Source organism: Nomascus leucogenys, chromosome 1a (genome assembly GCF_006542625.1).
Source record: "Nomascus leucogenys isolate Asia chromosome 1a, Asia_NLE_v1, whole genome shotgun sequence".
Taxonomy (NCBI): domain Eukaryota; kingdom Metazoa; phylum Chordata; class Mammalia; order Primates; family Hylobatidae; genus Nomascus; species Nomascus leucogenys.
The window spans coordinates 90,600,335-90,628,038 of record NC_044381.1 but is presented as its reverse complement, the minus strand read 5'-3'; the positions used below and the strand labels follow the sequence as shown (position 1 = coordinate 90,628,038).

Genomic DNA, 27,704 nt, shown 5'->3' with positions numbered 1-27,704 from the left:
CAGCAAATAATTATTGAACTCCATTTATGTACCAGACACTGTTAATTGATGTTACTCACTTTTCCTTTCAGAACTAAAGCCTCATCAGTTGTGTGTTGAGATAGGAAGTTGACTTTTTCCACTTCTTGTGTTTTCTACAGTTATTCCCTTCCCAAACTGATAAAATGTACAGTTTATGAAAATCTTAAAAACTCATTCTTACTGGTAAATTCATTTTAATAATGAGGGGGAGAAACTTTAAGCAGTTATTAAATACAAAAGAATGAATACACATATACACACTAAATGTGGCAGATGTTCCCAGGAGAGATTAGCAACAGAGAGGCCATATGATCAAATAAAAATTACAGTTTTGCTGGGATTGTCCCCTCTTGGCCACCCAAGTGTTTGTGGAAGAAAGTCTGGAGTTGTTTCCAAGCATCCACCTGAGCCATGGCATGAGCCCTGGGCTCCCCTCCCCAGATAATAGGACTGCCCACCAAGGCATGCAGGGAAGCCCGGCACAGGGGGAAGTAAGGAGGCTCAATATAGTGCCCTGTCTCTGGGTAACAGATGATCTTTCTCCTCCCATGGGCCTGCAAGCGTTTACAGGCCTCATTAGCATAGAACTCACTCTTCCAGTTGTGGTCATCCTGACCTACCAGGAACAGGAAGGTGCTCTCTGCCCTTTCCACAGGAATGAAGCTCTTCTGGTCAGGTCCTTCCAAAGGGCTGTTAAGGACATCCACAATGTCTGCATAGCCATCTTTGGTCATCTTGATGCGATTTCTGTTGACGCCCACAGGGGGCAGGGTCTCACCCTTGTAGTGTAAGGTTCCCCCAACATTGGCCACAGAGCCGTTGATGACCACAGCAGCCGTGATGCCCTTCAGGAAAGAGGCCATGGAAAGGCAGAGCTCACCCCCTTTGGAAATTCCAAGCAGCCCAACTCCTGGACCTTTTACCTGAGAAAGGGACAAAGGAAAAAGAAGAAGAATGACTCCACAAACAGTGGAATACGGTGAGTAGTGTCCACCCCGGAGGTTAGCTGAACCTGAGGTCTGAATCTGGGTTCTACCATTTATCCAGATTTGCAACTTTGGGAATTTACCTCCCCACTATCTCTTCCTTTCCACAATTTCTCCATCATCACTCTTGGTGATAACCATGTGGATGATCTGTCAACTACTCTGGTCTCTCAGTTCCTTAATCTCATATCTCCCATGATCTTTTTCTCTCTCCCACCTGAGCCACCCATTCCCAATGTCATAACTAAACTGAGTCATCATCAACAAGTACATCATCTCATGGCCGGGTGCGGTGGCTCATGCCTGTAATCCCAACACTTTGCGAGGCTGAGGCAGGTGGATCATTTGAGGTCAGGAGTTTGAGATCAGTCTGGCCAACATGGTGAAACCCCGTCTGTACTAAAAATACAAAAATTAGCTGGGCAGTAGTGGCATGCGCCTGTAGTCCCAGCTACTCAGGAGGCTGAGGCAGGAGAATCACTTGAACCTGGGAGGTAGAGGTTGCAGTTAGCTGAGATCATGCCATAGCACTCTAGCTTCAATGACATGGCAAGACTCCATCTCAAAAAAAAACAAAAAAAGAAAGAAAGAAAAAACATACTGGAATTTAAAATTGCATAATACCAACTACGAATATCTTTACTAGCAGGAAATATAGTAATATAGAATTGTATAGAAACTGTCTATAAGAGGCCAAGTGTGGTGGCTCATGCCTGTAATTCCATTACTCTGGGAGGCCGAGGTGGGCAGATCACTTGAGGTCAGGAGTTTGAGACCAGCCTGGCCAACATGGCGAAACCCCATCTCTACTAAAAAAAAATATAAAAATTAGGCTGGGCATAGTGGCTCATGCCTGTAATCCAGCACTTTGGGAGGCCAAGGTAGGTGGATCATTTGAGGTCAGGAGTTCAAGACCAGCCTGACAAATACTGTGAAACCCCGTCTCTACTGAAAATATAAAAATTAGCCAGGCATGTTGGCAGGTGCCTATAATCTCAGCTGCTCGGGAGGCTGAGGCACAAGAATCACTTGAACTTGGGAGGTGGAGCTTGTAGTGAGCCAAGATTGCACCACTGGACTCCAGCGTGGCAACAGAGTGAGACTCCATCTCAAAAAAAAAAAAAAAAAAGAAGAAGAAGAAGAAAGAAAGAAACTGTCTATAAGAAGTGACTAAAAAAGGTAGTGTGTGTTGGGGTAGGGAATGGCTGTCATGAATGAGTCAACTTCTGTGAAAACCCAGACCATTTAAGAAGAGACCTGATACATCATAGCCCATAAATCTGAGAGGAGAACTAACCTCAGGACGACTGAGCAAGTAGTTCACGGCTTCTTCAAAGTACTCCAGATGGAGCGTCTCCATGGTCTTGGGGAGGTCTTCATAGTTATAATAAGCCAGAGCCATCACAGCAAAACCCTTCCCAGCCAGCAGACTAGCCCGATACTCCAGCAGGCCACCTCCAGTTCCGAACATGTCCACAATCCCAGGAAAGGGCCCAGGTTCTTGGGAAGAAACAAAACAAAATGCAAAACTAAGCTATTCCTGAAACAGTTGGATGGTTTCTTATCAAGTTAAACATATACTTACCACACATATGACCCAGCAATCCCACTCCTAGGTATCTACCCATGAGAAATGAAAACCTGTGTTCGTCCAGAAACTTGTAGGCAAGTGTTTATAGTGACTTTACTCATTGTAGCCAAAGACTGGAAACAACCCAAATGTCCTTTAACTGGTGAATGAATCCATTTAATGGTGCACCACCAAGAAACAAAAAGAAAGACTGCTACATAGAAGAGCACAAATTCCTCTCCAGTGCACTCAACAGAATGTACTTATTCAATGGAGACAGACTCAAAAGGCTACTCATTCTGAATGACTCCACTTACTGAATATTTTTATCATTTACATTAAAGGTTTTGTGTTTCACACAAAATTAAAGAAGAATAACGCAGGCTGTGTCCGGTGGCTCACGCCTGTAATCCCAGCACTTTGGGAGGCTGAGACGGGTGGACCACCTGAGGTCAGGAGTTCGAGACCAGACTGGCCAACATGGTGAAACCCCGTCTGTACTAAAAATACAAAAATTAGCTGGGTGTGGTGGTGGCCACCTGTAATCCCAGCTACTTGGGAGGCTGAGGGAGGAGAATCGCTTGAACCTGGGAGGTGGAGCTTGCAGTGAGCCAAGATTTCGCCACTGCACTCCAGCCTGGGTGAAAGAGCGAGACATTGTCTCAAAAGAAAAAAAAAAAAATGCAAACACCTTATAGGCAACACTTTAAGAAATAGTTCAGTGCTGATACCCTCAAACCATAAAAGTCCCACAGACCCCTGTGCCCTTTCCTCCCTTTCCAGTATCCTGGACTTTGTGTATCACTCTTGGTTTCCTTTATAGTATTACCACTTAGATTATGTACCTTAAAAAATATTTTATTTTGCCTATTTTTTGAATTGTATCTAAATGGAATGATACTGAATGTGTTCTCCTAGGGTTTGACTGTTTCACTCAACAGTGGTTTGGAGATTCATCCATGTTGATTCTTTTTTATTTTTTTCTTTTATTTTGTATATCTTGATAGATGTTGATTCTTGTAGCTGTAGTTCAATCACTTTGACTGCTGGAAATATACCTCAATTTATTAATCTGTTCTATTGGTGATGGACATTTGGACTGTTTTCAGTTAGCTCTGCTCTTTTTTTAAATTAATCCGGACTGCTCATCTGCAATGGCTTTCCTCTTATCAGGAATATGCTGCACATGTACAAGTAGAACAACATATTTAACTTTATAAGTTAAGACAAATTGTTGCCCAGAGCAGATGAATATGTTGACTTCCAGCAGTGAGTTTCATTTCCTCCACATACTGGTCAGCAATTGATAATGCTGGCTTCTAAAAGTGGGCCACTTCTGAGGGTGTGAAATGTACTCTGTTGTTTTATTTTGCATTTCTTTGATTATTAATAAGGATAAGCATCATTTCATTTTTACAATGGCTGATTGCTCTTTATGTAATATAAAAGTATCCAGTAACCTCAAATTTCCATTTGACAGCAAGAGGCTTTCCTATTGTAAATGCTAATTTACATAAACCTTAACATACTGTGGGAGTTGAAAGAAAAGTTGCAAAAATGAGAAACTTTTAAAGAACATTTGTGGGATCCCACAGAATTTCTAGGATCCCAAGAAACCCCAGTGCCCCAGCAGTGATGAGCACAGCCCATGCCTGTGCTGATGGACAGGGACCGCGTGCTGGCAGCTTCCAGACGGCCTCCTGCGGGGCTTCAGCCGCCGCTTCTCAGGGAGCTGCATGTGACACTGCAGCAGCACCACAGCTTCCTGGCCTGGAAGCAGTACCGCACCCTGCTGCCGGACCTGGTGGATAAAGTGGCCCATGGGTGTGAAGCCCTAGGCTTTTCCCTAGTCTTGGAGCCCAACCCCGGAGGGCCTTGCAAGAGATGAAGCACATGCAAAACACCGAGGTCTTCATACTGCACCAGCCCCTGCCAAAGTATGACCACTGTGTGGGTGAGAAGCACTGCTGGGTAGAGCAGCACCTGGAGCCCCAGCTTGTGGGGAGAATTATGCTGACAATGGAGAAGACCATGGTCTTGGGGACTTGCTCACTGATGAGAAGGATACCATTCGAGGCCAAGAGGAGAGGCCACAATCAGTACCTGGTTCTGCCCTGCACAAGGAGGTGGCTGCTCTCCTGGAGTGACAACAGGAGGGAGATCATAGACAGCCAGCAGGGAGCTAGGCAGCAGGAACGAACAGGCCCTGCAGGGGGCAGCAGCTGCAGCTGGAGCAATGGTGGGTGGGCAGGCACCATAACCTCTATGCTGTCACAGGCCCAGCCACCTGGCACCTCCTGGCTGCCATGGAAATACAGTGAGAAAACCAGTAGGAATTCTTTTTATTAAAAAAAAAAGTGGCTTCCTGGTCAATACATAAATAAGAACATTGAAACTACTTGAAAATTTTTTGTTGTTGTTTGTTTTTTGTTTTTGTTTTTCAGATGGAGTTTCACTCTTGTCCCCCAGGCTGGAGTACAATGGCATGATCTCGGCTCACTGCAACCTCTGCCTCCTGGGTTCCAGCGATTCTCCTGCCTCAGACTCCCAAGTAGCTGGGACTACAGGCGTGCACGACCACACCTGGCTAATTTTTGTATTTTTAGTAGAGACGGTGTTTCACCATGTTGGCCAGCCTGGTCTTGAACTCTTGATCCGCCTGCCTCGGCCTCACAAAGTGCTAGGATTACAGGTGTTAGCCACCGCGTCTGGCCTGTTTTTTGTTTGTTTGTTTCTTTGTTTTTAATATTATAAGTGTCTTTTCTCTTTCCTACAATGCCTTTTTTTTTTTTTGAGATGGAGTCTCACTCTATTGCCCAGGCTGGAGTGCAGTGGCACGATCTTGGCTCACTGCGAACTCCGCCTCCCGGGTTCACGCCATTCTTCTGCCGCAACCTCCCGAGTAGCTGGGACTACAGGCGCCCGCTACCATGCCCGGCTAATTTTTTGTATTTTTAGTAGGACGGGGTTTCACCGTGTTAGCCAGGATGGCCTCGATCTCCTGACGTCGTGATCCGCACGCCTCGGCTTCTCAAAGTGCTGGGATTACAGGCGTGAGCAACCGCGCCTGGCCCTTACAACGTCTTTTAACTGAGCACTAGGTTTGAGGGACCTCTCAGTTTTGGAGCGGCAGGGGCACTTCCTCAACCAACTTTCCATTCCATTCCTGTTTCCTTACACTAACCTCCGGAATGTTGGAAGCTACATCCTTTCTCCGTGTGAAAAGCGCAGGGACGAAAAAAAATAAAAATAAAAAAATATGTGTAACTCCCCTCAAAGGGCCGGGCGCGGTGGCTCACCCTGCAATCCTAGCTCTTAGGGAGGCAGAGGCGGGAGGATAGATAGCTTGAGTCCAGGAGTTCAAGAGCTACCTGGGCAACATAGCCCGGGGGTTGGGGGGGCGGGAGGAGAGACACACACACACACACACACACACACAAGCGAAAGGGGCGGGGCGGGGGACACACACACACACACAAAGTGGAAAGCGCAGGAACAGGGACGGGCAGACGGGAACAATTAGCAGAGGTGAGTCACCTGGCGGCAGGAAAAGCGTGCCTCGCACCCGGCCGGCGCGCACTCGCGCCGCACCCCTGGCGCGAGGAAGTAGCGCTCGTGCCGCGCTCCGCCCAGCAGGCGCCCGGGGTCGGGGTCGTGGCCATCCAGCACCTCCAGCTCCACCGCCAAGGGCGTTCGCACGTCGCGCTTCACCAGTCGCACCGAGGGTTTCTCGGGCTCCAAGGCCCAGAGCAGCCCCACGGGCTCAAGCTTCGCGAAGCTGCCGCCCAGCGCGGGCGCACGCTCCAAGTCCAGCTCGCCGCGGGTGTCGGCGCGGTAGCGCGCGTGAGCCTGGAAAAGCGCGCCCTTCTCGTCGCGCAGGGACGCGCGCAGCGTGACCGACTGCTCCGGGGCTAGGCCGCGCACGGCGATTCGCACCGGTTCGTCCCAGCAGCAGCGGCCCGCGGGCTCCAGGATCGGCGTCGCCGCCATCCGAGCAGGAACCCAAATAATCCGGCCAACATGCCTCAGCTGTAGAGACCCCTGCAACTCTGCCCAACTCTTCCTCTCGGGCTGCCGTCGCAGGGTAAGCGTCCACTAGGGCAGAGCTGTCTGCTAATGTGAGCGGGGAAGGCCAGAGTCCAGCCGATCAGCCAGACCAAATATAGACACAACTGGAACTTGCTTGAAGTCTCCTGTGCTGAAACCTCCACTTTATGTTGGAAAGCAACTTCCTACTTTTGCTTTTCAGAAGCTTGCTGGCTCGTGGAATGGGCTGGGCCAGGACTGGTTCGTCCCAGCTACTCCGGAGGCTGAGGCAGGAGAATGGCGTGATCCCGGGGGGCGGAGCTTGCAGTGGGCCGAGATCATGCCACTGCACTACAGCCTGGGCGACAGAGCGAGAGTCCGTCAAAAAAAAAAAAAAAAAAAAAAACCAGGCAGCTAGCAGTCTCCAGGCTCCAAACTCCTGATGGCGAAGAGGAATGCAGGACTGGAGTTGGTTTTGATCACTTTGTTGAATAATTCACACTCATTACTAATCTTAGGGCTTTTCTTTCAAAATCTGCACCATGGTGTTTTGCTTTTGTGTTCTCTGTATATGCCTATCCTCCACATCAATCCCACATCGAAGGGTGCTGGCTTCTTACTAGCTGTGTGACCTCTGAGCTTCATTCCTTACAGGTGTAAAAATAGCCAAATGAGGTAATAGTTATCAATTTCTCGAACTCCTGACTTTGTGATCCACCTGCCTCGGCCTTTCAAAGTGCTGGGATTTATAGGCGTGAGCCACCGTGCCCGGCCAATAGTTATTATTTTCTTATACTGGTTTCTCATTTTTGTTCCAGTCAGGCAAGTGTTACCTCTCTCATCCTTTTTTTTTTTTTTTTTTAAAGAGACAGGGTCTCACTACGTTGCCAGTCTGGAGTACAGCGGCGGTTTACCATCACTGCACACTTACAAGCCTCAAACTCCTGGGCTCAAGCCATCTTCCTGCCTCAGCCTCTCAAACACGTCAAGGGACTACCGGCGCTCCCCATGCATTGGGCTTTTTTCTACTTTTTCATAGGCTATTGGTTCCAACCAGAGGTATTTTTTTTTTTCATCAAACTTAAGCTTTAGGCCCCTCCCAAGCCCTTATACCTGATTTCATAATTTCCTATCTTGGTACTTAGAGAAACCTATAAATGCGTAAGCTTCAAACCCACAAAACCTGTGTTTGCCTCGCCTCCTAATAAGGCTGTCCTCAAGGTAAGCCTTTTTATCTCTTTCCAAATGCTCTCATGTCCCATGTCATTATCATACAACTCCGTTAGTTGTAATTACCTCTGTATAGGTTCTGTGGCACACATCAAGTATATTCTGTGCATAGAAGTCTCAGGAACTAAAGAAGGTAAATAATAGTAGCTAATTGTTAATACTTACAAGAACCCTATTAGTAAATTAAGGCCCAGAGAATTTAACTTATTTTCTGAAGATCATACAGCTGGGAAGTGGAAGTTGGGTGAGGTGGCTCACGCCTGTAATCCCAGTTTACTTGAAGCCTGAGGTGGCAGAGTTGCTTAAGGCCAGGAGTTTCAGACCAACCTGGATAAGACCCTGTCTCTAAAAAGAAAAAGGCACCGGGTGTGGTGGCTCGCGCCTGTAATCCCAGCACTTTGGGAGGCCGAGGCCGGCGGATCACGAGGTCAGGAAATCAACACCATCCTGGCTAACACAGTGAAACTCCGTCTCTACTAAAAAAAAAAAAAAATACAAAAAATTCGCCAGGCATGGTGGCAGGTGCCTGTAGTCCCAGCTACTGGGGAGGCTGAGGCAGGAGAATGGCGTGAACCCGGGATGCAGTGCTTCCAGTGAGCTGAGATGGCGCCACTGCACAGCTGCCTGGGCAAAAAATAAAAAAATAAAAAATAAAAAAAAATAATGAAAAAGAAAAGAAAAAGGGAGAGGGATCATACCTTTGAAATCTGATTCTCAAGCCTGGGCTCTGAACAACTATGCTTTAACTGTCTCTCACAGGATGTTGAAGAAGATTTGGAAAAGAAACTCATATTGGTGGATGTATAAACTGGTATGACCTTTTCATGGCAATCTATGCAAAAATATTTAAAAGATCCCTTCTCTTTGACTCACAGTTCCACGACTAGGAATTTGTTTTAAGTATAACTTCATAACTGTGTGTAAATATTTGGCTACAAGGATGCTAATCATATCATTTTAATAGAGAAAAAATTAGAAACAAGTTAGCAATATAAATTTGGTTTTACCAGTTTAATTGTGATGTCATAAATGAAAGCAGTTTAGTTATATAGCAGAAGAATATATGATGAGCATTTTTCCATGAAACTGATGAAAAAAGCAGGTTAGAGAACAGTATAAATATACTTTTTACCAAGATATTAACATATTTTTTAAAAAGACTAGTCAAACACTCCCCCAGTAGCTGAATGCCTGTAGTTCCAGCTGTTAGGAGGGAGGCCTAGGCAGGAGATTGCTTGAGCCCAGGAGGAATTCGATACCAGCTTGGGCAACAGAGCAAGACCTCATCTCTTAAAAAAAAAAAAAAAAGCAGAAAAGATAAGACACGAAAATTAAAAAACATGCACATCTAACTACTTCAAACTGTTGTTTCTTGAGCCTTGTGGTTTTATGCAAGTATTTATTTGTTTGTTTGTTTTTTAAGATGGGGTGTCTCACTGTGTTACCCAGGCTGCAGTGCAGTGGTGCGATCATAGCTCACTGCAGCCTCAACCTCCCAGGCTTAGGCAGTTCTCCCACCTCAGCCTCCCGAGTACCTGGGATCACAGGCATGCACCACCACACCTGGCTAATTTTTTAGATTATTTGTACAGACAGGGTCTCCCTATGTTGCCTGGTCTCAAGCTCCTGGGCTTAAGCAATCCTCCCGCCTTGGCCTCCCTGAGTGTTGGGATTATAGGCAAGAGCCACTACACACAGCCATGTTTCTTTTTTTCTTTTTCTTTTTTTCAAGACAGAGTCTTGCTGTGTCGCCCAGGCTGGAGTGCAGTGGTCTGATCTCAGCTCACTGCAACCTCTGGCTCCCGGGTTCCAGTGATTCTCCTGCCTCAGCCTCTTGAATAGCTGGGATTACAGTCACGTGCCTCCACAGCCAGCTGATTTTTGTATTTTTAGTAAAGACGGGGTTTCACCATGTTGGCCAGGCTGGTCTCAAACTCCTGACCTTGTAATCTGCCCGCTTCAGCCTCCAAAAGTGCTGGGACTAGAGGCGTGAGCCACCTTGTCTGGCCTTAACTCTTATTTTTTTAGAGACTAGGTCTTGCTCTGTCACCCAGGTTGGAGTGCAATGGCACCATGATAGTTCATTGCAGCCTTCAACTCCTGGGTTCAAAGGATCCTCCCACCTCCTCTTCCCAAACAAGTGACCCTCCCACCTCATCATCCCAAAGTGCTGGGATTGTGGCATGCATGGCCTCATTTTAACCTTTTCTTTTTTTTTTTGAGACGGAGTCTCGCTCTGTCGCCCAGACTGGAGTGCAGTGACCCAATCTCGGCTCACTGCAAGCTCCACCTCCTGGGTTCACACCATTCTCCTGCCTCAGCCTCCAAGTAGCTGGGACTACAGGTGCCCACCACCACACCCGGCTAATTTTTTTGTATTTTTAGTAGAGATGGGGTTTCTCTGTGTTAGCCAGGATGGTTTCAATCTCCTGACCTTGTGATCCACCCACCTCGGCCTCCCAAAGTGCTGGGATTATGGGTGTGAGCCAGAGCGCCTGGCCTAGTCCTTATTTTTCATACCAGAAAACGTACCCTCTCGCTCTTTTATGGAGGTCCAACCGTCTGAGTGCAGCTTGAGCTCAAGTGCTAAAGTCCATATTCAGGTTGGTCAGCAGCAGCAGTCTTGCCTGGAACCAAGAGATGGACCACCTGAATGAATAGCATGACCTGGGTCAACGAGACAGAGCCTTAGGCCCGGAAATCTTTCCTGCTATCAGGATAAATTAGTTTGTTTCACAACAGGACTCCTGAAGATCAGAATTTCCATATCTGTAAGACTCCTATGACTTAAAGAATTTCTGTACGTGTGAAATTATACTACTAGAACTACAAGATTGAAGAGTCTCCTTGTAAAAGCTAGTGTTAATGGCCAATAATCTAGCCAGGATTTGGAGATCGGGGAAAATGGGATTGAACTGTGTGGACAAAGGAGATTAAGTAGCAGTGGAGGAGCTGAAAGGGGAATGGAAAAGTCGACGGACAGCTTCTACTTTACCATCTGTTCTATCAGCCTGGTAATCTGACGCCTGCCAGAGCTATGTGGTTACGTGTTCCCTGCTTTGCCTCTTTCTCAGGATTTATAAACCCCTGTGGTGGGAGAATATGGAGCTGCACACATCTAGAGGGTATTTTTTTTTTTTTTTTTTTTTTGAGACGGAGTCTCGCTCTGTCGCCCAGGCTGGAGTGCAGTGGCGCAATCTCGGCTCACTGCAAGCTCCGCCTCCCGGGTTCACGCCATTCTCCTGCCTCGGCCTCTCCGAGTAGCTGGGACTACAGGCGCCCGCCACCACGCCCGGCTAAGTTTTTGTATTTTTAATAGAGACGGGGTTTCACCGTGGTCTCGATCTCCTGACCTCGTGATCTGCCCGCCTCGGCCTCCCAAAGTGCTGGGATTACAAGCGTGAGCCACCGCGCCCGGCCTAGAGGGTATTTTTATTTTTATTTTTTGAGACTGCGCTTCACTCTGGTCGCCCAGGCTGGAGTGCAATGGCCTGATCTTGGCTCACTGCAACCTCTGCTTCCTGGGTCCAAGCGTTTCTCCTGCCTCAGCCTCCCGAGTAGCTGGGATTACAGGCATGCGCCACCAGGCCCAGCTGATTTTCTTTTTAAGTTTTCTATTTTTAGTAGAGACGGGGTTTCACCATGTTGGTCAGGCTGGTCTCTAACTCCTGACCTCAGGTGATCCACGCGCCTCAGCCTCCCAAGGTGCTGGGATTACAGGTGTCAGCCATCAAGCCTGGGTGAGGTTTATTTTTCAAAGAATGACCAAGAGGCTGGGTGCAGTGGCTCACAGTTGCAAATCTCAGCACTTTGGGAGGCCAAGGCAGGCGCATCACTTGAGGTCAGGAGTTCGAGAACAGCCTGGCCAATATGGTGAAACCCCCATCTCTACTAAAAGTACAACAATTAGTGGGGCATGGTGGTGTGGCCTGTAATGGGAGGCTGAGGCAGGAGACTTGCTTGAACCTGGGAGGCAGAGGTTGCAGTCAGCCGAGATTGCACCACTGTACTCCAGCCTGGGTGACAGAGTGAGACTCCCTCTCAAAAAAGAAGAAAAGAAAAAAAAAGACCAAAAACTCCATGAAACCACCATTCAATAAATAATAAGATGCAATTTCTCAAAGCTCAGTTTACAAAGAAGGAAATTTAATAAATAGTTGAAGATATCCCCGACTGAACCCACAAGTTCTCTGACTAGACTCATGGAATTCTAAAGAGCTGGCTGCTTGGAGACTGATAGAAACAGCTTTGGAACCTAAGAAACCAAGGAAGGCTTAAGATGCAGAACCTTGCTTCTCTCTGAGGACTGCCTTGTAGGAGGCCATTTGGAAAGTAATTTTGAAACACTGCTCCTTTGCCAGTATCTGAAAGGTGCTGGATGGTGTCAGCTGGAAGATGAGAGGCAACCTGAGGTAGCTGAAAAAACTTTGGATTAGGTGTCAAAAGGGTCAGTACTACTTCAGATACCAACCAGTAGGGTGATCTTAATGATGTCTCTTCTCTCTGGGTCCCAGTTTTGGGATTTATAAAATCAGGACATTAGGCCTGGTGCAGTGGCTCATGCCTGTATTCCCAGCATTTTGGGAGGCCAAGGTGGGAGGATCGTTTGAGTCCAGGAGTTCAAGACCAGCCTGAGCAACATAGAGAGACTCTATCTCTACAAAAAAACAAAAACGAATTTAACCGAGAGTGGTGCTACGTGCCTATACTCCCAGCTATGTGGGAGGACTGCTTGAGCCCAGGAGGTCAAGGCTGCAGTGAGCCATGATTGTGGCACTGTACTCCAGGAGAGTGAGACCCTGTCTCAAAAAAAAAAAAAAAAAAAAAAAATCAAGGCATTAGACCAGGTCATCTTTATAGCAGAGTTTCCAGAGTAATCTCTGGAGATAGCCGTATAGCTGTGTGAGTGCATGGCGAGAAATTAGAAAGTAGAGGGGAAAAAATGAGGGGAACTTTTTGAGGGCAAAAAGGGAGAAAGGGGGATTTGAAACAAGCCAGGTTAAGCAGCTGTTCCCTAATCCCACTCTCCCCACTCACCAGGCTTCCTTCATACACCCCACTGACACCCTTTGGGCTGTGCTTTCTTTAAATATAATGTGTATTAAACCTGAGAGCTTGTGAAAATGCAGATTTCTAGGCCTCACTTGCAGGCTACTGAATCAACATTCTAGGAGTAGGACACAAGAGTCTGATGTAAAAGGTTCGTTACCCATATCTATTCCAGGCACAGTCCCAGCATTTCTGGAGGCCAAGGCAGGAAGATCGCTTGAGTCCAGGAGTTTGAAACCAGCCTGGACAACATAGTAAGACCCTGTCTCTACAAAAAACAGTTTTAAAACATTAGCCAGGCATGGTGGTGGGCACCTGTGGTCCCAGCTACTGGGGACGCTGAGGCAGGAGGATTGCTTGAGCCTGGGAGGCAAGGCTGCAGTGAGCCATGACTGTGCCACCGCACTCCAGCTTGGGTGACAGTGAGGCCCTGTCTCAAACATAAATAAATAAACAAAAAACTATATCTAACAAACACCACTCCAGAAGCTGACTGCACACTCTTGGACTCCACCTCAGAACTTCAGAATCAAAATCTGTTGGTAGAGATGAGAGTATTATTTTTTTAAAGCTTTCAGAAGATACTGATACTAAGGCTTACTGCTTTTTCGTCTTTTCTTTCAAGGCAGTTTCCTCTATTTTAATAACAAGGGAGAATGCAAGATATTACTCCTATTAGCACACATTACTCAACCTACTTTGACCACTTGTACAGGATAAAGGTATCAGACCAGAGGGTGAGGGTAAGCGACTGATAAGCAAACAGAAAAGTAGAACTAAATTTGGAATCTCTGAGATACTACCCATTTTGAGTTGAGTTCTGTATTCATAAAATATTAGAGGCAGGAGAGGAATTTAGTCCAACTCCTACGTTTTCCAGTTGGGGATTTAGGAAGTTCATCAGGTTTTAACTACAGGCATGTGGCCTAACCCTTCCAACCCCATTCCTACCGTTCTAGCCCAAGTTCCTAGAAATGCAGATAATGCTGGTGGGTTGCTCATTCCAGGGCCTGGTCTGCAGTTATGCCAGGATTGACTTAATTTTTTTTTTTTTTTGGAGACAGTCTCACTCTGTTGCCCAGGCTGGAGTGCAGTGGCATGAGCTTGGCTCACTGCAACCTCTGACTCCTGGGTTCAAGCAATTCTCCTGTCTCAGCCTCCCGAGTAGCTGGGATTACAGACATGCACCACCATGCCTGGCTAATTTTTTGTATTTTTAGTAGAGACAGAGTTTCACCATGTTGGTCAAGCTGGTCTCAAACTCCTAACCTCAGATGATCCACACACCTCAGCCTCCCAAAGTGCTGGGATTACAGGCATGAGCCACCATGCCCGGCCGATTGACTTTTTTATGCTGTGTACAAAAGGACCCAGGACCTGCCACTCTGCTTTTGGTTCTAGAGGGCTATTTGTTGGGAGTGGGGTGCTGCCTCATAATGCTGGTCACGTAATGTGTAAGTTTAGATAATAAGGAGCCTCCAAACTCCATTAATAAGTCCTTTCTTCCTTCTCTAAGCACCTTCTAATTGCTGAGTACCCTATACCCCTAAATTCTTCCCGAAGCGCTCAGTGCATCTAACTGTAGGACCCAGAGACTTGCCTTCTAAGGACAACAGTCCATCCTCTAAACTAATAATAACAATTCCTCACACATATATTTTAGTTTGCAAAGAACTTTCATACATGTTTCTAATTTTGAGCTTCATATCAATCAACACCAAATTAGAACAGGTATCAGACTCAATTTTCAGATTGGCAAACTACAGATTTTAAATTATTTGCCCAAGGTAACATGACTGGGAAGTGCAGAATTTGGCCTTCACCTTTCCCGTGACTCCAAGACAAAGACAAGCCAGAACAAGCCTCTTTTGATCAGACCTCATAATATTTTGTTCTGTCCCCATTCCTTTTCAAAACAGACCTACCATGTGTTCCCTTCCTTCTTAATAAGCCATCATATTAGATAATAAGTATTCCTTAAGTTTTTTTTTTTTTTTGAGACGAAGTTTCGCTCGTCCTCCAGGCTGGAGTCCAGTGGCGCGATCTTGGCTCGCTGCAACCTCCGCCTCCCAGCTTCAAGCGATTCTGCCTCAGCCTCCTGAGTAGCTGGGATTATGGGTGCCCGCCACCACACCCGGTTAATTTTTTATATTTTTAGTAGAGATAGGGTTTCGCCATGTTGGCCAGGCTGGTCTCAAACTCCTGACCTCAGGTGATCTGCCCACCTCAGCTTCCCAAAGTGTTGGGATTACAGGCGTGAGCCACCGCGCACAGCCTCCTTAAGAATTTCTAATAATTGATAATGATAATATGGTATTCTTTCTGGGATGTTTGCATTGTAACTAAAGATTCTTTATGTCACAGGCTAAAGGGCATTTATCTGGGGACATCCTAAATCACTTTTTTTTTTTTTTGAGATGGAGTTTCGCTCTTGTTACCCAGGATGGAGTGCGGTGGCAACCTCTGCCTGTCAGGTTCAAGCAACTCTCCGGCCTCAGCCTCTCTAGTCACTGGAATTACAGGCACCTGCCACCATGCCCAGCTAATTTTTTGTATTTGTAGTAGAGATGGGGTTTCGCCATGTTGGCTAGGCTGCTCTTGAACCCCTGACCTCAGGTGATCCACCCACCTTGGCCTCTCAAAGTGCTGGGATTACAGGCATGAGCCATCCTGCCCAGCCCTGACTGTGTATTTGCATATAACCTGTCTTCAAGCTCACCAATTCTTTCTTCTGCTTGACCAATTCTGCTGTTGAGAGACTCCAATGCATTTTTTAGTCGACTTAATTTTTCAGCTCTAGAAGTGACGCTTGATTTTTTTTTCTTTTTGCAAAGTGAAAGCAAGTTTATTAGAGACGTAAAGAAACAAAAGAATGGCTACTCCATAGGCAGAGTAGCCTTTCTGCTTGATTTTTGTTATTTCAATCTCTTTTTGAAATTTCTGATAGAATTCTGAATTCCTTCTCTGTGTTATCTCGAAGTCTGAGCTTCTTCAAGACTACTATTTTGAATTCCTTGTCTGGAAAGGTCACATATCTCTGTCACTCCTGGATTGGTCACTGGTGCCTTATTTAGTCCATTTGGTGAAATAATGTTTTCCTGGATGTTCTTGATGCTTGTGGATGGTCATCAATGTCTGGACATTGAAGAGTTAGGTATTTATTCCAGTCTTTACAGTCTGGACTTATCTGTACCCATCCTCCTTGAGAAGGCTTTCTATATATTCAAAGGGGATTAAGTGTTGTGACTTAAGCTTGCGGTCTCTGCAGCTGATGTATACCAGGGGATGCCCTAAGCCTATGACCCCTACAACTGTTGCCAACTCCTGGATACTCCTGGATCCTTGGTGGCCTTGGGTAAGATAAGGGAGAATTCCCTGGTTACCCAGGCAACATCTCTCAGTTTCTCTCTTCTCTTTCCCCCAGTCAGGAATCTCTCTCCCCACTGGGCTGCCTGGAGTTGGGGGAGGGGTGACATGAGCACTCCCGTGGCCACCACAGATGGCAGTGCACTGGGTCACACCTGAAGCTTTGCAGACCAGTACAATATTGGATCCTGCCCAAGGCCTGTGGCCATAACTGCTTAGCTACCACTGATATTTACTCAAAGCCCAAGGGCACTTTAGTCAGCAGGTGGGGAATCCTCCAGGATACATCTGACCCATCAGAGCAGCGGATTCCCTTCTGGCACAGGGTAGGTCTGGAAATGTAGCTTAGGAGCAAAGGCCTGGAATCAGGAGCCTCAGGATTCTACCTGGTGCTTTATTTTCCTGTGGCTGAGTTGCTACTTAAAGTCTTCTGGACTTTTGCAACTTGAGTACTCTTCCCTCTCCTTTCCCCAAGTAGAAGGAGTCTCTCCCTGAGCTGCCCTGTCTGGAGTTGGGGGAGGAATGATGCAGGCACTCCCTTGGCCACCACAGCTGGTGTCACACGGGGTCACACACACCCAAATTCCCCTGCCTCCATGACCAGTGCATCTCCAGGGTTTGCCTAAGGAATATACTCCTTGTGACCTGATTGTCACTCATATGTATTCAAGGCCCCAGGCCACTTTGGTCAGCTGGTGGCAGAACCAGCTGGGACTCAGGTCTGTCCCACTCTGCCTGAGGATTCTCCTCTGGTCCAGAGCTGATCTAAATGTGTCCTCAGTGGGTGCCAGCAGAATTCTGCACAGTGTAGTGCTGTCCTGTGACAGGGCAGCAGTGAGTTCCAACGCAAAATCCCACACTCCTCTCCCTCCCCCACATGCACAGATTCTCTCTCCAAGCTGTTGTGCCAGGGGTGAGGGAGGGGGGCATAGGCGATGCAGGACTGTCTTTCCCACCCTCTTCAGTGCCTCTTTTCTTGATACGATGTGAAAACCAGGTACTGTGATCACTCACCTGATTTTTTGTTTCTTATGAAGATGCTTTTTTTTTTTTTTTTTAAATAAGGAGTCTCACTCTGTCACCCAGGCTGGAACACAGTGGCACCATTTCATCTCACTGCAACCTCCGCTTCCCAGATTCAAGTGATTCTCCTGCCTCAGCCTCCCAAGTAGCTGGGATTATAGGCCCCCACCACCACGCCCAGCTAATTTTTGTATTTTTAGTAGAGATGGGGTTTCTCCATGTTGGCCAGGCCGGTCTTGAACTCTTGACTTCAAGTGATTCACCCACCTTAGCCTCCCAAAGTTCTGGGATTACAGGCGTGAGCCACCACATCGGCCTAAAGGTGCTTTTCTTGCGGGGACAGTTGTTCAGTTTGGTGTTCCTGCATGGAGACAATCGCTGGAGGGGTCTGTTTGGCCATCTTGCTCCAGTCTTTCCATTTTCAGCCAGTGGGAATAGCCACTGTTTCAGAAGAAAACATCATCTTGTGACCACCCTGTTTCTCTTAACTTGCCTTCATGAAGACGTTGCCTTCATGGTTGTGAAGAGATGAAGCAATTACATTTAGCCTTATGTGCAAAAAATCCTGGAGTGACAGCATATTAGTCATGTGTCACTTAATTTGAGAGAGATTATTGATTCTGGCCTAATAGCATCTAGATGAAAGTTGAGCCTTTGCTGAGCGCTGTAGCTCACACCTGTAATCCCAACGCTTTGAGAGGCCGAGGCAGGCAGATTGTTGACCCTAGGAGTTTGAGACCAGCCTGGGCAACATAGTGAGACCCCATCTCTATTAAAAATAAAAAACAGATAGCTGGGTGTGGTGTTGCAGGCACTTGTAGTCCCAGCTACTTGGGAGGCTGAAGTAGGAGGATTACTTGGGCCCAGGAGGTTGAGGCTGCAGTGAGCTATGATCGTGCCAGTGCTGCACTCCAGCCTGGGCGACAGAACAAGACCCTGTCTCAAAAAAACAAAACAAAAGAAAAAAACACACAAAAAAGGAACTTGCCCTCAACAGAAAGAAATACAATACGGTCACTTTTACACATGGAAGACAGTAAGAGAAATCATGCCCTAGGGAGAGAGGCTATGTGCTGGGTGTTAAGGAGGAAAGAGAAACAAGTCAGATCTGGTCTGCATGGGCACCTTGGACGCAGGGCAGGAGTTGACACTAGCAGGATAGAAAGATATGGAATAATGGTCTCTCCTCCATCCTTACACATAAGGAGGGCTACCTGCTCCTTGGAGAGGCAAGGCCAACAAAGTGAGTGGTAGGGAGTGGTGCTTGGGCCAAGGCCAGTGTGGCACGGAGGTTCAGTGCTCCAGAGTTGTGATCTAGTAGGCTAGGTTTGAAACCTGACTCCTCTGCTTACGGGCTATGTGATCTGAAGCAATTTACCTACCTCTCTGAACCTCAGCTTCTTAAAATAGGAAATGAAGATCATAATATCTTCCTATGTAAAACCCTCAGCAAGGTTATTCCAAAACTATCATTATTAGGCCAAGGGAATGCTTCAAAAGGAAAACAAAACAAAACTAAACTAACATTAAATCTAAGCATTTGTTATCTACAGTGTTTGCCATGGTAGCTAAAATCTGGAAACAACTCATCCAATAATTCATGAAGAGTCAAAACCATTTACCTATTTGATAAAATACGTTACAGCTATTTTATATATATATATATATATATTTTTTTTTTTTTTTTTTTTTTTTTTGAGATGGAGTTTCGCTCTTGTTGCCCAGGCTGGTGTGCAATGGCATGATCTTGGCTCACTGCAATCTCCCCCACCCTGGGTTCAAGCGATTCTCCTGCCTCAGTCTCCCAAGTAGCTGGGATTACAGGCACATGCCACCATGCCCGGCTAATTTTTTGTATTTTTAGTAGAGATGGGATTTCACCATGTTGGCCAGGCTGGTCTCAAACTCCAGACCTCAGGTGACCCACCCACCTCAGCCTCCCAAAGTGCTGGGATTACAGGCGTGAGCCACTGTGCCCGGCCTACAGCTATTAAATATTTTAACAATAAAAACTATGTAGCAATAGGTGTGCTGGATGACTCTGAAAGACAGAAGAGATGGGAGACATGGTCACTGGGCAATGGAATTAGAGTCTCAAATATTTAACAATGCGAGGTGTCATAGGATTAACAGATAAAGTAAGTGGTACAGACCAGGAGGAATTTATAAACTTGGGTATGACCTGGTGGCCTGGATAGGTCGAGAAAGAGTTATGGAGCAGCACAAATTGAGCTGGGCCTGGAAATTGTATAGAATTTGTGTCAAGTATGAAAGGCCATTTCTTGTAGAGGACACAGAAGGAAGCTTCATTATGTGGAGAGAGGATACTCAGAGAACAGCCAGGAGACCGGACTGGCTCAAGCAGAGGTTACATGCCAGGAAAAAGTCATAAACTGAGGCCAAAGTCGTGGAGAACCCTGAATGCCATGCTGAATAGTCTGAGCTTTACGCTATAAGCCTTTTGAATGAAAGAAAGCAACATTTAAAGACAAACTGGAAGCATGGGATACTGCAGAAAAGCAGTCATCCCTCACACGGAGATGAGGGTCTGAGCTTTGGGAACAAGTGTAAGAACCAGAAACAAGGGTCTGATACACGAAATATTTAGGATGTTGCACAATTTTCTTCTTTTGTTCTTCTAACTCATATGGCTTTTCCCCATCCCCTTTCCATCTGTTTTTCAAGTTATTCTCTTTCTGAACTGTTATGGGCTACCAATTTCTGCTGCTCTAGAGTTCTCATCAGTTCCTTCCATTCCCTTAACAGGTGCCAGGTCTTATCTCCAGGCCTTGCCTCTAGGCCAGGCAGTGTGGAAGGAAGCATTTGCTGGGACGCAGTATGACCAGGACCCAGAAGGGAAAGACCTTTCTCCCCCATTGCTTCTATCAGTCACTGCCCCCACAGCTGGGATGGGGCATGATTTTAAACTACTCAAAACTGAAAGGCAAGGAGGAGTGTGCCTCTGTCTCCAGTGTGCCTACGGTCTTGTTCAGCTCACAGTACTGTCTACACCGCAAGAGCCAATATTTGAAAATGGCTGCTGCAAACCTTACCTTCTCTCAGGAGGTGGTGTGGCAGCGAGGACTGCCCAGCATTCCTTATAACCAGTACAACTTTGACCACCTCTACAATACCAATGACATCATCCATACTCCCCGGATCAGGAAGGCCCGGCCTCAGAAACCTGTTAGCTTCAAGTTCCTGGGTTCCTCAAGTCCCTTAACAGGAGACACCTCCCTGGCTGTGAAGACAGAAAGCTCTGCCAATCCTGAAAAGAAGCTGAAGAAATCAAAGCCAGCCAGCACCGTCCGGGAAGCACCCCGCCCTCTCATCCATCATCCCTGCATGCATCCAGATATGCTGGGTCAGCCACCTTCTCCAGATGTGAACCTGGAGGAAAAAGAGGCCTGGCTTCTGCCTCCTGAGGAGGAGGCCAGAGCGTGGGAGGCCACTGTGCTGGAAAAGCTGAACAAGCGCACAGCCCGATGGATCCAGAACAAGCGTCCTCAAAGGCCTGGGGCATCCCCCAACAAGTGGCAGAGCTTCCTGCACCAGCAGTACGACTGGAGTCACATCCGGGATGAGCTTACCTCTGCCAGTGACCTGGAGCTCCTGAAACAGCTGGAGGCAGAAGAGACAGCAGAGTTTGAGGATCAAAGTGTCATCCTGCCCCCACAGGAAAAGAAGAAGCCAGAACTGCTGCTTCCTGTTTACTACAGGTATACTGGCCAGGGCCTCAAGTGCACCCTTGATAATCCCTGACTCCCCTTTAGGGACTCCCAGGTGGACTCACACTCCCGATTTCAGAATGCACTCTCCCATCAACTTCATGTTCTCCACCCCCGGCCTGCTCTCTGAGAGCTCTGCAAAGTAAGGTTTCTCCATCTGCACTGCTGACATTCTGGGTTGGATAATTTTTGTTGTGGGAGCTGCCCTGTTCATTATGGGATGCTAGCAGCATCCCTGGCTCATACCCACCAGAGCACAACCTCCTAGCTGTGACAACCAAAGATGTCTCAGACACTGCCAAATGTCTCCAAGAGGGACAAAGTCATTCCCAGCTGGGAACCACTGCTCTTAAAGGGATTGGTTCTCAACCTTCTCCAGCAGACTTTGCCCTCAGACTGCTGGTGTAGTTACCAAACAGGTGCTCCCGGAAATGTATCCTTGGTGGAGTGAGGAAGGCAGGAACCTCATAGCACTGAGGTTTGGTCCTGCCTCACTCTGAATAATGAACCAGTGTGTCACTGACTCAAAAACTGACTAGCTGCAGGACAGAGAACCAGACAACCTGAGAGAAGAAGATGACTGCATGTTTCTTAGATTGCTTCCATCTCATTTATAGCTAGAGGGAAGACTGGAGCTATTACACTATCCCTGATTTCCAAGAGTGAACTAAAAATCAGTGGAGATCCATTTATTTATTCATTTATTGGACAAATATAAATTATGTTCTTGCTACTTTCCAGGTACTCTGCAAAGTGCTGGGAATAAAATGTAAAAGAAACAGACACAGATATGTACCTTTAAGGAACTTACAGCCTGTCCACCACCAGGTGGCAGGACATTAAATAACCACACACAGAATAGACAGAGTGAGATGACGAAGGAGGTGGGATCCCTTCCCCAAGGCCATGCCGCCTCTAAGGGTACGAATGTTAAAAAAGGGTTATGCTGGAGCACCGCCGCTCTGCCCTGCTGCTTGGTGGCTGCAGGAGGCATGGATCCTTCAGTAGCCAGGCAGGACGGCTGTAGACAGGCCCTTCTGGCAGCTCCACATTCAACTGGCACCATGGGGACAAGGCTAAAAGTTAAACATTGGTGTTCTGCAATGCTCACGTGTATAGGAGCTGAGCTTAAAGAGGAAAGGGAACAAGCTGTGGATTTAATGGAAAGGGGGATCACCTCCTACTCTCTCCCCCTTTTCCCTCCTTTCTCACCCCTGCCAAGATTGCCCAGTTACTTCCAACAAGCAGAGACAGTTGAAATCATGCCTGGCAATAAGACCACTGAGGATATCCATGAAAAGATGAGCCTCTCCCAGCCCCAAACCCAGAGCTACTTTCGCCAGGTGACTCCCCGAGCTGGAAAGTTTGCCTACTCCACAGACAACACCTTTGAACAGGAGATTTACTTTGGTAATAGAGCTGGGCCCCTGTGGTAGGGGCCCAGGGGGACATGGGCCAGGGAGGTGGAAGATCGCTGGGGGCTGGAAACAGTTGTGGGTATGGAGAAGAGGCCCTGGATGACCCAGGTTTTCATGTTCATGACCCAGCACCCACACTAGCACAGGAGTCGGGTCGGGGAGTGATAACTAACAGGGAGAGAACTGCTCTCTCTCCCCGCTTTCTCTATCCCTCCATCTTACTAAAGAGGCAATGAAGGGTGGAACTGTAAAGTAGGCAAGACTTTGGGAACAATCCATCTCTTCTCTGTCCACCCTTCTCCCTTCTCTCACTTCAAGATATTCTTCCACTTGGAGATATTCTCCCACCAAGGTGCTATGTTGGAAAAAATCAGGGCTTTGGAGTCAGGCACATTTGGGTTTAAATCCTGGCTCAGTATTTTTTTAGTAACCTTCAGTAAATTATATAATTCCTCTCAGCCACAAGTACCTTATATGTGAAGTGATGTTAACAAAAATGCACTTTGAGTAGAGCAGATGAGAAAGCATCTGTAATGCTTCTTGCCCAATGTCTGTTTAAGGTGTTCAGTAAATGTTCGCCACCTTCCCCGTCCCTACTGCTGTCCCTTAGATGCCTGGGCTTCCAGGATACTCGATCTAGGTCTTCGTGTTCCAAGCTGTTTCTTCTTCCCAAGCCCCATCTTGTTCCTAAACTGCTGCAGCTGAAAGTCTTCTCAAAGTGTTTAACAAAATGACTCTAAGGTATTCATGACTGATGGGATTAATCAGGTGCCTCTTTTTTAGTATCCAGCTTTTTATAAGGGATAAGGCCTCTAAGTGGTTACATAGGTTATTTTCTTGTTTTCTTTTCTTTTGAGACGGAGTCTTGCTCTGTCGCCAGGCTGGAGTGCAGTGACACAATCTTGGCTCACTGCAACCTCCGCCTCCACCTCCCAAGTAGCTGGGATTATAGGCATGCGTCACCACGCCCAGCTAATTTTTGTATTTCTAGTAGAGACAGGGTTTCACCATGTTGGCCAGGATGGTCACAATCTCTTGACCTTATGATCTGCCCTCCTCGGCCTCCCAAAGTGTTGGGATTACAGGCGTGAGCCACGGTGCCCAGCCGGTTCTTTTCTTATTTTTGAAACGGTTTCACTCCCATTGCCTAGGCTGGAGTGCAGTGGTGCTATCTTCATTGCAACCTCCACCTCCCAGGCTCAATTGATTCTCCTGCCTCAGCCTCCCGAGTAGCTGTACCCAGCTAATTTTTGTATTTTTTTGTAGAGACGGGGGTCTTACAATGTTGCCCAGGCTGGTCTCGAACTCCTGACCATGTGATCCACCCACCTCGGCCTCCCAAAGTGCTGAGATTACAGGTGTGAGCCACCACACCCGGCCATAGGTTCTGCCTTAGGAAGGAAAGCACCATCCTTGGCTCCCAGGCCTCTAATGAGGTGACTAGCTATGACATTTTTTTTTTTCCCCACAGACACTATAGTGATTTATTGCTGTGATATTTCTAAGCAATGGCCACCTTCAAGGGATGCCCCAGAGTATGGCAGTCATGGATCCTAGGGGCTTAGATTAGGGCAAAAGGAAGTTGGGTCTGATCCTGGTGATTGGGAACCCAGGGAGAAAGGAAAGAGGGAGGTTATAGGGCACTCATTGTTTCTTTGTCTGTTCACAGATGAAGTCCAGATCATCCACCAGATTGGTGCAAAGAGAGACCAGATTGTCCTGGAAAACCTAAATCGGTACAACAAGCAGCTATCTAAGGTCTTCCCTGAAACGCCAGAAAAGTGGAGTGCCCAGGCAATTCCTGAAGCACGTAAGCAGGAAGCTAACAGGGAAGGCAGGGGTTAATAACGGGAATGTGGCTACTTCCCATCATTACCCACGATTCATGTCCTAGAGCTCCCAGTTCATGGGCTGAAGCACCATTAGCATCTAGGCAATCCCCTTTCTACGTACTAAAAATAATCTCACAAAATTATAAAATACTAACTAACTAGGAAGAGCCTCACAGGAACATACAATCAGTTGAGATCTGATATAACTTAGGTATAACCAAGTGGTTTAGGGCCAATAGTTACCAATAAGGCAGCTCCTATCTCAATGCTAACAGGGCAAGTGCATCAAACTCCTGACCCAGCATTCTGCCCTTTTCCCTTGAGCTGGCTCTACCCTCCCACTCCACACTCAGCCCACCCATACCTGAACTTTCACAAGTTCATCATTCTTCACTCTGTAAGACAAAGAGGAAAGAAGGTGGCCAAGAAATTAGCTTATGAAACAAAATGTGCACATCTTCCACAAGACTCTATTTCCCATGACTCTTTGTAGGATTACTGTTCAGATGGGCCCAGTGGTGTGCAGAAACTAACAGCAGTTGTCACCCATTCCTTTTTTTTCTTTCTTTCTTTTTTTGGAGACAGAGTCTTGCTCTGTCGCCCAGGCTGGAGTGCAGTGGCGTGATCTCTGCTCACTGCAACCTCCATCTTCCTGGTTCAAGCAATTTCCCTGCCTCAGCCTCCAGGGTAGCTGGAATTACAGGTGCATGCCACTACACCTGGCTGACAGCGTTGCCTGGCCTGCTAGCTGTGCCTTTGCATCCACTTGGCAAGAAGTCCTTTCCTGGGCTCAGACTACCCTTGGAGGCACAGGCACATTCTGTGCCTGCTGTGGAGGTACCTGCCAGACAGCTGTGGACAGCCACAGGATTTCCACACAACCTGGCTTTGTTTGTTTTTGAGACAAAGTCTCGCTCTGTCGCCCAGGCTGGAGTGCAGTGGCGTGATCTCGGCTCACTGTAACCTCTGCCTCCTGGGTTCAAGTTATTCTCCTGCCTCCGCCTCACGAGTAGCTGGGACTACAGGTGCGTGCCACCACGCCCAGCTAATTTTTGTATTTTTAGTAGAGATGGGGTTCACCATGTTGGCCAAGATGGTCTCGATCTCTTGACCTCGTGATCTGTCCACCTTGGCCTCCCAAAGTGCTAGGATTACAGGCGTGAGCCACTGTGCCCAGCCTTTTTCTTTTCTCCTCCCTTCTTTCCTTTTTTTCCTCCCTTTCCTTCTCCCTTTCCTTCCTTCCTGTCTCCCTCTCCTCTCTCCTCTCCTCCCCCTCCCCCTCCCCTTCCCTCTCCCTCTTTTCTTCTTTTTTTTTTTTTTTTTTTTTTTGACAGGGTCTCACTCTGTTTCGCAGGCTGAGCACAGTGGTACAATCATGGCTCACTGCAGCCTTTACCTTCCTGAGCTCAAGCAATCCTTCCACCTCACTCTCCCAAGTAGCTGGAACTACAGGTGCACACCACTATACCCAGCTAATTTTTGTAAAGACAAGGTCTCGCTGTGTTGCCCAGGCTGATTTCAAACTTCTGGGCTCAAGTGATGCACCCTCTTCAGACTCCCAAAGTGTTGGAACTACAGGCATGAGCCACTCTCCCAGCCAGGGGATTCTTTTTCAATAACAGCTTTATTGAGCTTGAATTTACATACTATAAAATTAATCCTGTTAAACCACACAATTTGATGAGGCAGGCAGATTGCTTGAGCCTAGCAGTTTCAGACTAGTCTAGGCAACAAGGTGAGACCCTGTCTCTACAAAAAAATACAAAAATTAGTTGGGCATGGTGGCAAGCACCTGGAGTCCCAGCCACTCACGAGGCTGATGCAGGAGGATCAGGGCCACAGGTGTGCACCCCACACCCAGCTAATTTTTAACTTTTTTAGAGATAAGGTCTCACTATGTTGCCCAGACCGGTCTCGAACTCCTGGCCAGAAGCGATCCTCCCACCTCAGCCTCCCAAACAAAGTGCTGGGATTATAGGCATGAGCCACTGTACCCCGTCAAGAGTCATTACTTTGTGTGCTCCCTTTAGATTGGCAGTCCTCAACCTTTTTGGCACCAGGGACTGGTTTCGTGGAAGACAATTTTTCCACAGACCAGCGGGGTGGGGATGGTTTCAGGATGAAACAGTTCCATCTCAGATCATCAGGCATTAGATTATCATAAAGGGTGTGCAACCTAGATCCCTCACATGTGCAGTTCACAATAAGGTTCATGCTATGTGACTCTAATTGCCACTGCTGATCTGACAGGAGGCAGAGCTCAGCGGTAATGCTTGCCCACCCACCGCTCACCTCCTGTTGTGGTGGCCCAGTTCCTAACAGGCCATGAACTGGTACAGGCCCATGGCCTGGGGGTTAGGGACCCCGGCTTTAGATGACTGTTGATGTGGAAGGTGGCTAGTGGATGTGTTTCTATCCAGCTATAACCCAAAGGACTGGAACTAAAGTAAAAGTTGGCAGTTGTATTTTTTATTCCTATGAGGTTAAATATCAGAGATCTAAGACTTGCTCACCACAAATCCATTTTAACTCCTTGAGCAGAGGGATATAGGAGAAATGGGGTTAATTCAGCTACTTCTCATCTTTTCAGGAGGGATTTCAAATCGGCTGAGAGAAGTCGGGGAGCGTCACATGGCAAAGTGTGAGCTGGCCTGTCAGAGGTGGTTCCACAGCTCCTAGTTGTACACACCTTACCCCACAAAGGAGGGAGGCCTCAGCAGAGTGGCTGAGTCCCCCAGCACGTCCAAGCTGATGGGGACCTTTTGGAAGAGATGCATTGTATGCACATCTTTGCTAAACTGCCCTGGAGTCTCAGGACTCTTTTTTTTTTTTTGAGATGGAGTCTTGCTTTGTCACCCAGGTTGCCAGGTTGGAGCGCGATCTCAGCTCACTGCAACCTCCACCTCCCCAGTTCAAGTGATTCTTCTGCTTCAGCATCCCAAGCAGCTGGGATTACAGGTGCCCGCCACCACGCCTGGCAAATTTTTGTATTTTTAGTAGAGACGGGGTTTCACCATGTTGGTCAGGCTGGTCTCGAACTCGTGACCTCAAGTGATCTACCCGCTTTGGCCTCCCAAAGTGCTGGGATTACAGGCATGAGCCACTGCACCCCGCCTCACAGGACTCTTTTTACATTAGAAGAAAAAAATGTTATGTCTTCCTTGCTCAAAGGAAATAATTGATTCAGAACAAATCTAAAGGGGTTAAGAGTTGGAATGAAATCTTGGAAAAAAACAGAAACGGCTGATAGTGACTGATTAGAACATAAGACTAATAGGCAGTGTGAATAATGAATTTAGTACACCTGGAAATGTTTTTATCATTTTCCCTTCCCCTTCTCCATACAGCTTTTTTTCTGAGAAAGAGGCTTTCTAAATTTGACACCATGAAAAACATTTTCAGAAAATGTAACTATAGCTTTTTTTTTTTTTTTTTGAGAATGGAGTCTCACTCTG

At 47.1% G+C, this 27,704-nt stretch overlaps 3 protein-coding genes across 6 annotated transcripts in view; 1 reads left to right on the top strand and 2 right to left on the bottom strand.

Moving 5' to 3' along the window:
- Window positions 1-198: 198 nt before the first annotated feature.
- LOC100591629 (acyl-coenzyme A thioesterase 1) lies at window positions 199-6,656 on the bottom strand. Its single transcript, XM_030813113.1, is given in 4 exon segments — window positions 199-944; window positions 2,305-2,507; window positions 6,115-6,156; window positions 6,159-6,656. Coding segments are annotated over 4 exon segments (1,254 nt in total). The 5' UTR covers window positions 6,568-6,656; the 3' UTR covers window positions 199-344.
- Window positions 2,444-27,704, bottom strand: part of RIOX1 (ribosomal oxygenase 1) — a 49,611-nt gene continuing 24,350 nt past the window's right edge. Inside the window, exon 3 of one of the 2 annotated variants that reach the window (XR_004030122.1) lies at window positions 2,444-2,507. The gene's annotated coding sequence lies outside the window, so the exon portion shown is untranslated. Of the gene's footprint in view, window positions 2,508-20,863; window positions 20,893-27,704 lie in introns of those variants that run through there. The other variant, XR_004030123.1, reaches the window with a different exon arrangement.
- The window catches only part of HEATR4 (HEAT repeat containing 4), a 57,681-nt gene continuing 36,569 nt past the window's right edge, over window positions 6,593-27,704 (top strand). For 2 of the 3 annotated variants that reach the window (XM_030813082.1, XM_030813090.1), the window contains exons 1-3: window positions 19,273-20,990; window positions 22,222-22,409; window positions 24,087-24,227. In XM_030813082.1, the coding sequence (XP_030668942.1) occupies window positions 20,110-20,990; window positions 22,222-22,409; window positions 24,087-24,227 (1,210 nt within the window). In that variant the 5' untranslated portion in view covers window positions 19,273-20,109. Of the gene's footprint in view, window positions 6,662-19,272; window positions 20,991-22,221; window positions 22,410-24,086; window positions 24,228-27,704 lie in introns of those variants that run through there. The other variant, XM_030813085.1, reaches the window with a different exon arrangement.